Here is an 11,666-nt window from a genome sequence, read left to right on the forward strand (position 1 = left end):
TCCATGGAAAATCACCATCTACCCCATCAGTGTTGATTCATACTTGTATTTGTAGCCAAAGCAGGAATTGGGAGACCAAAGAAAGCTTGCTGTTTTAATGAAGTAATTGCTTTGAGAAGGATGGTCTGGAATTCACACTGGTATTTATAGGTACATGTCAACATCATTCAAAATCAAAAGCTGCTTTGTCTACAAAAGTCCCTCATTAACCCCACCTCCCATCTACGGTTTGTAAGGGGTAAGGCACAGTGCTCCCCAGAATTATAGGCACACTGTAAATATGTGAAAGATTTCATTGTTTAGCTTGATCTTGACAACTTTAATTTCAGTAACATGCATGTGACAATTATCACCATCCCTAATGAATCATATGAACAAAACAGAATTCAGGTTCCAATTAAAAATTTACTTTTTAACGTACTCCTAAGTGGTCATCCATGTCCTGTTTCACGTCCTGTGGTCATCCATGTCCTGAGACTAAATTCCCTTAACCATCTATTATAATTGTGAAAGTCAAAGAATATCACACATTAGATTTGACAAAAGGTTGTTAACCTTGGCAAATCAGGCAATGGCTGTCAAAAAAAACAAAAGCCACACACCTGAAAATACCCATCTCCACTCTTACACCAATCTGCTAATTTTCCTTCATGCATCTTTAAAAACACAATCTTTCATAATTTTGTTGGAAACCTAGCTACTGTTATTCAATTGTAATGTTTTATTGAAATTTGGAAACAGAAGAGTTACTCTTAAAGGACCCATGGACTGGTCTCACATATGAACTCCAGCCACCCAGGTCCCGGGCCTTGTGGAACAATCTGGCAGCCATCTCTTCCAGCCTGGCAACATGGTGACCACGCCTCGTTGATGAGAAGGGAGATACTTCACCGTAACCGTTGAAAAGGGCCTCCCACACCTCTCTTCAGGGACAACCAGATCTCTGACATTCTTGTCCTACACTGGCACATCTAATGTACATACTTGTTGAAGTCCTACACTGGCACATCCAATTCAATCATTAGCCGACTAGTTGATTCAGGTGTGCCGGACTGGACTACAATGTGTACATCAGCTTTGCCAGCGCAGGAGTAGAACGTGAAACATCCGGCAGTCCCTGAGGAGAGGGCCATGAGGTAAAGCTGTGACATGTTGGTGAAGAAACGGTCTCCCTATGTGAGCGTGTCCTCAGACCTGATGAACTCTCCGATGTCGGCTTGGTGGAACACTACGATGGACATCGGGTCCACCCGCCGGCACTCCTGGGTGGACTTGGCGGCGACACCGAAACCCTGGCAGACCAAGGAACAGCGTTCAGTTGAGTGAAACCAGGATGTAAACCCGGGGTTTATTTTGGTTGCGCTGCCCCCAACCCACAATTGCTCGAAACCTTATTGATGTAGAAAATATCAATACAGTCACATATAGTGATCAAGCCTTTCACAATATATTGTTTTGTTCGTGCTAGTTTTCTGTACCTGCCCCAAGTGCTGTTTTTCCCGCTCTCTCTTTAAAACATTTTTTATTTTTTAATTGGAAATACATTCGTTTTCTGCCCTTTTACTTGCATGGCTTCTCAAAACTCTCTTGTCCTTTTGTAAAATCACACGGCAGTAAGTGGAATCGTGAATAGGATCATTGCAATACACAGTGTCATATCCATATCCAGTCAAAGAGCCTGCATCTCTACCCAAACTCTTGGTTCTGCCACCAACTCTGACTATATTCTGACTGCATTGAAGCCGCTTCGTAGTCTGGGACTGAGTTTAGAGACTGGGCCTACTCACCAGGGGTACGTCTGACATGGAATAGACCACCACTCCCTGGTACTGGTTCGTGTTCTCTGTGATCCTCCCCAGACCGGACTTCAACACATGGTTACCATACAGGAATGACTGCTCCTGCCCTGGTTTCACCCACACCTTGAACTAAACATACTTCAATTACTGAGGGAACAGGTCTGTAATGAAGTAATTTAATGGCTGTAACGTGAGCTGAATAATGTAAAATATCAATGTAATTCCACTCCAAGCTTACCTTGGCATAAGGTGCCAGGAAGTCCAGTGCTGTTATGTGCAGACGGAACTTCAGGGTCTTGGTGAACTTTCCAAAGCAAGTTCCCACTGACACCAACTTATCACGGGAGATGTTTGTAGCCAACTTTAGGATTCTCTCACTGATGGAAAAAAAGACAACACCGCTGGATTACACAGGTAACCAAATTCAGATATTATTGATCAATTAATTGGTCTTTTGACCAATCAGATCACAGAAAAATAATTCCAAACTGAGTAGCCTTGGTCAACGCAGCCTTTCATACCTGTTCAATATTGGCACTTGTTTCACAGATAGATTTGTACTAACGGATAATAATGTAGTAACAGCCATAATAATGTCTAACTGGTTCACTGCAATGTTGTTCACCTTATGTAATACACACGATCATTGTGGAGTCTGAAGCAATATGTTCCATCAGGTCTGTCAACCAGGAGTTTGATGTTCTCACCAATGCTGTGGACAGAAAACAAGGACTTTTTTAGACCTTGTAAATATTCCGAACATTGCAGGTCTCGTGCCATCTGTAAACACACGATATCTAGTACATAGCTGGTTAGATAAAGGCGAGCATCAACAAGCATAACAATAGCCAAACCGTCTACGTTTTGGTTTATCACGCATGGGACTGAGAAACCATAGTAGTTTCAATCTTCGGCTTTCTCAATAATTTTCAATACTCACTATTTGGAGAGTTTCTCAAACATCGTCCTTGTCTCGTCATCTGTTAGTGGCCTCATTTCAACAAGTAAATTTAAAGAAGAAAGTTCGTAAAATGCTGTGGCCACCGAATTAAGTTATCAATGAGGAGCGGAATGCAACAACGTGGGAAAGAGCGGAAATCCATTAACAGTATAACTGAAGTGACGACTATACCCTGCGCCGTTTCCTGTTGTGTGTGTTGACTGACGACTTTCAGAATTAAATAAGGAATTACATTGCCGTTTAGCACCATTAAACAAATACGTAGGTTGGGTTTAAACTTAAAAAAAAAAAATACAATAGCATTAGCTAGCTATACCTAACAACATTCTGATGACGTTTTGAATTGACAACTTTCAATATGGCTGGTGTGGACGTGGAAGATGAGAGTATCCTAGCTTCGATATTTAAAGACAGCTTTCCAGATAACTGGAGAGACAACCCCGATTTCGCAGCTTACTTGTCTGAGCTCAGCTCCTATGGTGTGGAGAAATTAAACCGTGAACCGGAGCGGTTGGCAGAGGAGAGGGCACAGATCCTGCAGCAGACTCGCGAGCTAGCCTTCTCCAACTACAAGACTTTCATCCGCACAGCGGACTGCACCGAGGAAATATACCACGACTTTGGACGGGTGGAAAGCAGTGTCTCGAAACTTCTTGATAAGCTGCCCAGTTTCGGTGAAAAATGCCGGTGGGTGGATTTATCTATTTTGCATATTTTACTTTTTTGACATGTCAACTCTGGGTCAATTTTATTGCTACAGGGACGTTTTATTATTACCTGATGTCGACGAACCAGTGGGGCTAATGTCAGTTCTGTCTGTAGAGCATGTGGGTCTAACGTCTGTCCTCTCTGCAGGGGTTTTGTGAAAGAGGCAGAGGACATTGGGGCGAGCCGGAGGATGAACAGTCTGACTCTAAACCGCCACACAGAGATTCTGGAGATCTTAGAGATCCCTCAGCTGATGGACACGTGCGTTCGGAATGGCTACTATGAGGAGGCTCTGGAGCTGGCAGCATATGTCAAGAGACTGGAGAAGAAACACTCATCCTTACCTGTCATACAGGTAATGTTGCTCTAAAGGGCCTGTCTCTATTTTCAGGGTGTCTTTTAATTGTGCCCGTCTCCCTCCTCAGGGCATCTTTTAATTGTGCCCGTCTCCCTCCTCAGGGCATCGTTCATGAGGTGCGTCAGTCTGCCCAGCTCATGCTGAACCAGCTGTTGCAGCAGCTACGCAGCAACTCTCAGCTTCCTGTGTGCCTGCGTGTGATTGGCTACTTGCGCAGGATGGATGTGTTTACAGAGGCAGAGCTCCGGGTCAAGTTCCTGCAGGCGAGGGGTAGCTGGCTGCGATCCATCCTCGCAGCGGTGCCTGATGAAGACCCCTACTTCCACATCACCAAAACCATTGAGGCCTGCCGGGTGCACTTGTTTGACATCATCACCCAATACCGGGCCATCTTCTCTGACGAAGATCCCCTGCTGCCTCCAGGTCAGACCAGGCTTCAGTTAGGCAGAATTCACAGAAAATGTGAACAGTAAAGATTATAATTGTCTTAAGTTGCAGTCCATGTGGCAGTATTTATTACAGTATTAAAGCAGTCCTGTGATGTAAAGGCGGTCTGGCCCTGGTCCATACCTCTGTCTCTGGACTGTGTCCCTGCCGGTAAACACCACCGTGATCTAGTTGGGGTAGAAGCAGACCTGATGCCGTTGGGGTTTGAGTGGCTCAGCGGTTAGGGAGTCAGGCTCTTAATTCCCGGTTTAAAACCCAGACTGGGCCAATTGTCGTTGTGTCCCTGGGCAAGGCACTTTCAACTACGTTTCTCTGGGGAAAAATGTACTTACTGTAATTCACTTTGGATAAAAATGTCTGCTAAATTACTAAACGATATCGAAGCAGCCCTGTGATGTATGGTGTTGCTCATTCTTGGTAGGTGGTCAGGTCCAGGCGGTGAACGAGGGGGCCATCTTCCACGGCTGGGTGGTGCAGCAGATGTCTGAGTTCCTGGAGACCCTGGACAGAGATCTCCAGAGGGGGGTGGGTGGGCGCCTAGACTCCCTCCTGGGACAGTGCATGTACTTCGGCTTGTCCTTCAGCCGCGTGGGTGCCGACTTCCGTGGCCAGCTGGCCCCTGTGTTCCAGCGCGTGGCAGCCGACACGTTCCGCAAAGCCGTGGAAGAGGCGGTGGAGAAGTTCCAGGAGGACATGAACCTTTACACCCTGATCTCTCTGCCCTCCATGCTGGGTGGTGGCGGCTCCATGCCCCCTGTAGCCCCCAGTACCCAGCCTGGCACCCTCCAGCCCCCCATGGCCCTGCTCGACTTCCCCCCGTTGGCCTGCTTCCTCAACAACATCCTGACCGCATTCAATGACCTCCGGCTCTGCTGCCCCGTCGGACTCGCGCAGCAGGTCACCAAGTACCTCGAGGACGCCCTGCTGAAGGTATACCTCTGTCTCTGAGCTGTCTGTCCCTTCTGAAGGTATACCTCTGTCTCTGAGCTGTCTGTCCCTTCTGAAGGTATACCTCTGTCTCTGAGCTGTCTGTCCCTTCTGAAGGTATACCTCTGTCTCTGAGCTGTCTGTCCCTTCTGAAGGTATACCTCTGTCTCTGTGCTGTCTGTCCCTTCTGAAGGTATACCTCTGTCTCTGAGCTGTCTGTCCCTTCTGAAGGTATACCTCTGTCTCTGAGCTGTCTGTCCCTTCTGAAGGTATACCTCTGTCTCTGAGCTGTCTGTCCCTTCTGAAGGTATACCTCTGTCTCTGTGCTGTCTGACCCTGCTGAAGGTATACCTCTGTCTCTGAGCTGTCTGACCCTGCTGAAGGTATACCTCTGTCTCTGTGCTGTCTGTCCCTGCTGAAGGTATACCTCTGTCTCTGTGCTGTCTGTCCCTTCTGAAGGTATACCTCTGTCTCTGTGCTGTCTGTCCCTTCTGAAGGTATACCTCTGTCTCTGTGCTGTCTGTCCCTTCTGAAGGTATACCTCTGTCTCTGTGCTGTCTGTCCCTTCTGAAGGTATACCTCTGTCTCTGTGCTGTCTGTCCCTTCTGAAGGTATACCTCTGTCTCTGAGCTGTCTGTCCCTTCTGAAGGTATACCTCTGTCTCTGAGCTGTCTGGTAACACCACTGTCATCGTGTTGTGGTTGAAGCAGAACCGATGCGGTTGGCCCTGGCAGGCCCTACCTTACTGCCATGCCGGTTTTAATAGTTCTGGCACCGGACTGGGGCAAAGGTTACATTTACAATTAATGAAGGCGTTCACACTGAGGCACCGCGTTGCTGTATACAGAACTTGGGATTTTTCGACATGGTCATCGAGAACATTTGAATGTTATCCATGTTCTGCTATAATCCTTTCAAAAGATAACCTCTCTCTCTCTCTTTCCTCTCTGCCAGGTGACCAAGTTGATTTTGGTGTTCCACAGGGCTGAGGAGACAGCCTTCAGCAGCCGAGAGAAGGAACTGTTTGTCCAGTTCTGTTGTTCCTTTGCTGAGGACCTGGTGCCATTCCTCAACCGGTGTCTGCAGGTCCTGTTCCCCCCTGCCCAGCTGGCTCTAATACTGGGTAAATACTCCAATACACTCCTCTGATAATGGGGAAAAACTCCAATATGCTCCTTTAATACTGGGTAAATACTCCAATACACTCATATTGGGTAAATACACATTTACAGTCTTACTAGCTTCTACATAATGACCTCTATAATCATACTATTTATGTAACATGCTGTTTCAAGGTGTCCCACCAACACAAGTCTGCAGGTATGGTAGTCTGGGGTGTATTGACGTGAACTCCGTTCTGGAGCCTCTGGAGTTTGTTCTGCCCAAGAGGGAGATGATGGCCCCTGTGGTAGATGAAGACTTCGGTGCTGAGCTGGAGGGTCTCCCTGCTGAAACCAAATCAGCGCTTCTCGTTGACAACCTGGAGCTTCCTGTTCCAGAAAACTTAGGGGAGGAGCCTAAACGTGACGATGCCATGGTCTCCTCTACCCTATCTACAGAATTTGTTTCAGAGTCAGGTTTGACCTCTGACCCAGAACTGGAGGCCATTTTGAACGACCCCAACCCCGTACTGGGCGAGTTAGAGCATGAGAGACCAGTAGGCGGCAACAGCCAAGAGGTGGAGGAAGACCCAGAGCTGGAGGCCATACTGAACCCTCCACAGCCTGTTCTGAAGAAGCAGGATCCAGAGGGCTCAAAACAGGAGGCAGAGAGCAAACCCTCAGAGGAGTGACAGCTACCCCTCAGGCTGTAACCCTTTCCCCCTCATCCACACACTGTACTCCTTTCCCCCTAAACATGAACAGCTCCCTGGTGTTGCCATGCCTCATGACCCAGGGAATGAAACCGGAGGATTAACCGCTACGTCAGCTTTTATTCCGTCATGAACTATTACTTACTGGAGGGTTGAATGATAATTTAGCTTTTCTTCTGTCACAGGTAATACTGGGTTAACATATTTAATACATGTATATATAAAATTCTTTATTTCTACTGTGAACATAAGAGGTATTGATTAAAACATAAGAAAATGCAAACTCAGCTTAATGTTTTTTAATTGGGAGCAAAATGTCAACAGGTTAAATGCAAAGTCCTGAAAGTGCAAATACTTTCACAAACTTGGTATGGTTACTGTAAAATTCCATTCCTACAATGGAACAAAGTTGCTTAAAAATATTAATTATTAATTCCTACAAAACGTATAATAAATTCAGTTGATAGATTTCCTGGTCTTTAGAAATAGATTGCCGCCAGTTCATGGACATCTGCTTTAATTATGGCCTATACTCTCCAGGAGAGTACCACTTGTACACATGTACTTAAAATGGAGTGGAGTAGTGAGAGACTCACTCCCTTACACCAGTCAGAAGCCTTCACACGCATGGAAGGAAATGCCTGATTCCAGACTTCTGGAGAGGGCTGGATGATCTCCATTCGACCTTCAACACCCTGCAGTCCTCGTCACTTGGTCTTGACAAACTTCTTCCGGGCAGCGTTGGGGTTGGCTCGCCTCCGCCCGCCGCCGCCCGCCCCGTCTGTGATGTGGAGGTTGGCCGAGCGGCTGTAGATGTCGTGGTCGGAGAACGGGGATCCACCGCCAGCCAGGTAATCTGGGTTGAAGACATCCGTCTTCTGGTGGGCCTTCCGGGACACACGCTGCTGGGGAAACCGCTGGTCTTCAACCAGGTGTGGGTTGTTGGCATGTTTTCCTCCTTGTGGCAGAGGCAGGGAGTACTACAGAGGAACAGAGGGGTTAGAGGCAGGGAGTACTACAGAGGAACAGAAGGCTTAGAGGCAGGGAGTACTACAGAGGAACAGGGAGTACTACAGAGGAGTTAGAGGCAGGAAGCACTACAGGGGAACAGAGGGGTTAGATGCAGGAAGTGCTACAGGGGAACAGGGGGGTTAGAGGCAGGAAGCGCTACAGGGGAACAGGGGGGTTAGAGGCAGGAAGCGCTACAGGGGAACAGGGGGGTTAGAGGCAGGAAGCGCTACAGGGGAACAGGGGGGTTAGAGGCAGGAAGCGCTACAGGGGAACAGGGGGGTTAGAGGCAGGAAGTGCTACAGGGGAACAGGGGGGTTAGAGGCAGGGAGTCCTACAGAGGAACAGGGGGGTTAGAGACAGGGAGTCCTACAGGGGAACAGAATGGTTAGAGGCAGGGAGTCCTACAGGGGAACAGAATGGTTAGAGGCAGGGAGTCCTACAGGGGAACAGAATGGTTAGAGGCAGGGAGTCCTACAGGGGAACAGAATGGTTAGAGGCAGGGAGTCCTACAGAGGAACAGAAGGGTTAAAGGCAGGGAGTCCTACAGAGGAACAGAAGGGTTAAAGGCAGGGAGTCCTACAGAGGAACAGAGGGGTTAGGGTCTATTCATACAGGATTAAACAAGAGTGCATTAAAGCAGACGTCCTACGGGCTTACAGGATGATAGCCTGAGACCGTGCCTGTTGTAATGTTAGACAGGATGTTTAATAGTCTGATTCATGTACCCTTTTTCCTTTGGGGTTGAGCACTTTGGGGTTCTTTGAGAAATGCATCTGGATGGTTCCGTCCTCGCTGACAGTCACTGCAATCTTCTTCAGCGTCTTGTTGCCACAATGCGTGCAGAAAACCTTATTCATATTCGTCGTGGTCCTAAAAATAAAACAGAAATGCAATCAGTTCAGAAAGCTCCTCGAGACCAAGGTTGAGTATCAGCTTCCTAAAACATTTCCGAAGTGTGTCCAAGTACCAAACCTACTTTTGTCAGACATATATAGGCAGCTCTGGTGACCATAATTCTTCAGAATCATTTGTTCTTACTTGAAGCAGGCGTGACAACGCAGAATGTAGTTCCTGGCTTGCTTGATCAGCATCCCATTCACAGAGAGGACATGGAGCCCAATCTGAATCAGGACATTCTGTTGGAGAGGTAGGCAGGTGTCAGTAATCAGAACAGGACCAGTGTTTAATAGGAACTATACGAACTTTGAGAATGCAAACATCAAAGCTCTATCTACTGTAATAGGAGATAACCGCTGAGACACTCCTGGGTATTTAAGGAGATGGTACCTGCATGGCAAAGTCTGTGGTCAGGCATCCCACTTTAATGTCATCAGGCGATACCCAGTTCCCCGTTTCCAGCTGGACCTGTTTAATGTTGCTAGGAGTGATCCAACCACCACCGTCATCTTCGTTGTCCTCCTCCTCCTCCTCCTCGCCCGCTGACCCACTGCCATGCTCCTCAGAGCCTCTGTGTTCTGGCTCCTGTTCTGTGCTGTTGGTGTCTGGTGCTTCTTTGCTGTCTGATATGGAGAGCTTGTCTATGTTCTGCAAGGAAGTTACAGGATAATGACTGTGCTGTGACACTGATTCTGAGGGAGAGCGACAGATACAGTCATTAGAGTACATGACTGATTCCATCACAACAACTGGAGTATATGAACCCCATGATGACCACACGTAAAACAATGTGTCCATGGGTCAAAGGTCAGCAGCTACATCATACTCACCAGCAGTTGGAGCAGGTCAGTATCAAAGCAGGGCAGAGGATTCCTCCAGAATTGGAAGCTGTTGTACTCTTCAATCTCGGGTGGGTTGTAGCCATGCGGAGTCGGCGCTGCTGGAGCGTGTCTGCCACTACCGCTGAACAACCCATCAGCCGGCCTCTGTTGGTGCCATGGAGAAAAGTCCAGCATCACAATCAACAAGTCAGCACCGGGCTCATTACGTATGGGCTTTAAAAGACATGGCAACGCTAACTGTTTTTTCATTGATGACCTGGCCATCTGCATGTTCAGCAGAGATTCATTTAGAAAACAAGATAACCAGCTAGCAACCCAGACCATTAAATGCAATGTTAGAATGTTGTTCTGTCTCTAATCTTTCAAACACCATGTTGTGGTTGATGACAGGTTGGTGGACTAACCTGATCAGGCAAAATATCTTGCTTGGGAAAATAATTGGAGTCCCCCAAACCTCACCGCTGGCCTACCCAAATGTTTCTCATTTTTGTTTGGGAAACTGTAGCGTGGTTCCGTTCTGAGCGGTTGGCTGAGAGATTGTTTGCATTTTACCTTTGAAGGAAAGTGGAAACCTGCCACGCCAACCGGCGCCTCCGGATGTCTTCTGGTACCACATACCTGGACCTAACATCACAGAAAAATATTTATCATACTGGCTGTGTGATTACATCTCAGTGTTGCTGCTAGTTCCTTGTAGTATATATTACTGCCATACTTGCCTTATTTAAATGTTCAATTATACTACCCAGATTGCTGCTAGTTTACAGTACTCCTTTTAAAACTGCTGCTAGTCTACAGTGGTATGTATATTGTTGGGTTCTTTTTTGCCTGGCTGTATTTTTGCTCATTCTTAACTCTCACTACGTAGTTGTCCTGCCATGTCACAATAATTTAATTCTGCAGGACGGCACTGGGCTGTTCGGTGCATTTAACAAACCTTGAAACTTTAATTTGAAGTCCCAAGGAGCATCGTCTTTCCTACATAGGAGACCATTGAGAACCGAGGTCATTTGGGACATCCCCGTTTCCCCGTCTTACCTTAACCTCAGGCTCTTTCTTCAGATGGTCTGTCCCAACGTTCTCCCGCTCCAACTGGTATGTCAGAGCCAACACTTTTATGTCAGTGGCGGACAGGCTGGGGTAATCTCCGGTCTTCTTCGAGAACTCGGTCACTGAAAGCGGACCACAACTTTCAGTATCAAATGAATTGTTGTGGTCATCACAACCACAATTCTGGAATGGCGATATGTTGTTCCACTACATACATAAAAAAAAGCGTAGCGTTGTAGACAACATATTTACAAAACAAGAAGCCGGAACAAACGATTCACCAGCCAAAGTTGACAAAACGTGTAAAAGCAATAGCTAGCTAGTACTACCTAATCGGATGTACTCGGGATATGGTTCTTTGAAGTTCAGTTGATATGGAAGAAAAGACAAACTTCTCCTGGTAGGCTTGTCTCGGATTTCTTCCACTACATCTTTTACGGTGTATATATTCTTTCCTATTTCCTAGAATAGAAGAACCAATCATTTAAAACAACAATCATCGAAGTCATAACGTGCGCAGTTAACTGGCTACGTCATGTTCAAGTGGCCACTCAAAAAGCTAGGACAACTTAGCTAGCAGCCAGCCCTGATTAAGAACACAGTCAGTGAGATTTTTTTTTGGCATTGATCCTGGGATGACTTAAGCACTGAAAAGCATCGCTATAACATAACCGTCAAATAAACCTCACCTGAAGAGGGGCTTTCTTTAAAAATGCCCCGGCATCAGCAACAACATGTTCCACCAAGGAAGCAGACATCTTGGATAGTAAGGCCCAAGCGATAACGGCTTTCTGTTTTATTATTGGTTGAGGGCGTGGACCATCAACCATTCAGAAGACGGCAAGTTTTCATC

General features: G+C 46.9%; 3 protein-coding genes across 4 annotated transcripts; 1 reads left to right on the forward strand and 2 right to left on the reverse strand.

Moving 5' to 3' along the window:
* Positions 1-81: 81 nt before the first annotated feature.
* nip7 (NIP7 nucleolar pre-rRNA processing protein) lies at positions 82-2,950 on the reverse strand. Its single transcript, XM_010901875.4, has 5 exons — positions 2,740-2,950; positions 2,425-2,511; positions 2,038-2,176; positions 1,788-1,928; positions 82-1,292 (listed from the first exon to the last, which is right to left on the reverse strand). Exons 1-5 carry the CDS (start codon positions 2,793-2,795, stop codon positions 1,173-1,175), a joined length of 543 nt encoding a protein of 180 aa, XP_010900177.1. The 5' UTR covers positions 2,796-2,950; the 3' UTR covers positions 82-1,172.
* A 19-nt stretch (positions 2,951-2,969) lies between these two features.
* cog8 (component of oligomeric golgi complex 8) lies at positions 2,970-7,241 on the forward strand. Its single transcript, XM_010901874.4, has 6 exons — positions 2,970-3,447; positions 3,616-3,823; positions 3,928-4,249; positions 4,695-5,203; positions 6,155-6,323; positions 6,496-7,241. The coding sequence occupies exons 1-6, from the start codon at positions 3,119-3,121 to the stop codon at positions 6,990-6,992; spliced, it is 2,034 nt and encodes a 677-aa protein (XP_010900176.1). The 5' UTR covers positions 2,970-3,118; the 3' UTR covers positions 6,993-7,241.
* Positions 7,242-7,297: 56 nt separating this feature from the next.
* Positions 7,298-11,612, reverse strand: nob1 (NIN1 (RPN12) binding protein 1 homolog). Of its 2 annotated transcripts, none has more exons than XM_010901872.4 (9): positions 11,503-11,612; positions 11,143-11,275; positions 10,802-10,935; positions 10,316-10,387; positions 9,752-9,907; positions 9,312-9,569; positions 9,063-9,160; positions 8,750-8,894; positions 7,298-7,993 (listed from the first exon to the last, which is right to left on the reverse strand). In XM_010901872.4, the coding sequence occupies exons 1-9, from the start codon at positions 11,569-11,571 to the stop codon at positions 7,721-7,723; spliced, it is 1,338 nt and encodes a 445-aa protein (XP_010900174.2). In that variant the 5' UTR covers positions 11,572-11,612; the 3' UTR covers positions 7,298-7,720. The 2 variants fall into 2 exon arrangements, with proteins under 2 accessions (XP_010900174.2, XP_010900175.2); XM_010901873.5 differs by lacking the exon at positions 7,298-7,993 and adding an exon at positions 8,076-8,600.
* Positions 11,613-11,666: the final 54 nt, after the last annotated feature.

This window comes from Esox lucius, chromosome 17 (assembly GCF_011004845.1).
Source record: "Esox lucius isolate fEsoLuc1 chromosome 17, fEsoLuc1.pri, whole genome shotgun sequence".
Taxonomy (NCBI): Eukaryota; Metazoa; Chordata; class Actinopteri; order Esociformes; family Esocidae; genus Esox; species Esox lucius.

Coding starts and splice junctions, on each gene's coding strand:
- nip7 (XM_010901875.4), bottom strand. CDS start 2,795: ATGAGGCCACTAACAGATGACGAGACAAGGACGATGTTTGAGAAACTC. Junction 2,177..2,424: donor GATCGTGTGTATTACATAAG/GTGAACAACATT, acceptor TTTTTCCATCAG/TGAGAGAATCCTAAAGTTGG. Junction 1,293..1,787: donor CCATGTCAGACGTACCCCTG/GTGAGTAGGCCC, acceptor TTGGTCTGCCAG/GGTTTCGGTGTCGCCGCCAA.
- cog8 (XM_010901874.4), top strand. CDS start 3,119: ATGGCTGGTGTGGACGTGGAAGATGAGAGTATCCTAGCTTCGATATTT. Junction 3,448..3,615: donor AGTTTCGGTGAAAAATGCCG/GTGGGTGGATTT, acceptor TCCTCTCTGCAG/GGGTTTTGTGAAAGAGGCAG. Junction 4,250..4,694: donor AGATCCCCTGCTGCCTCCAG/GTCAGACCAGGC, acceptor CATTCTTGGTAG/GTGGTCAGGTCCAGGCGGTG.
- nob1 (XM_010901872.4), bottom strand. CDS start 11,571: ATGTCTGCTTCCTTGGTGGAACATGTTGTTGCTGATGCCGGGGCATTT. Junction 10,388..10,801: donor AGAAAGAGCCTGAGGTTAAG/GTAAGACGGGGA, acceptor CTGTGATGTTAG/GTCCAGGTATGTGGTACCAG. Junction 7,994..8,749: donor TCAACCCCAAAGGAAAAAGG/GTACATGAATCA, acceptor GTTCCTCTGTAG/TACTCCCTGCCTCTGCCACA.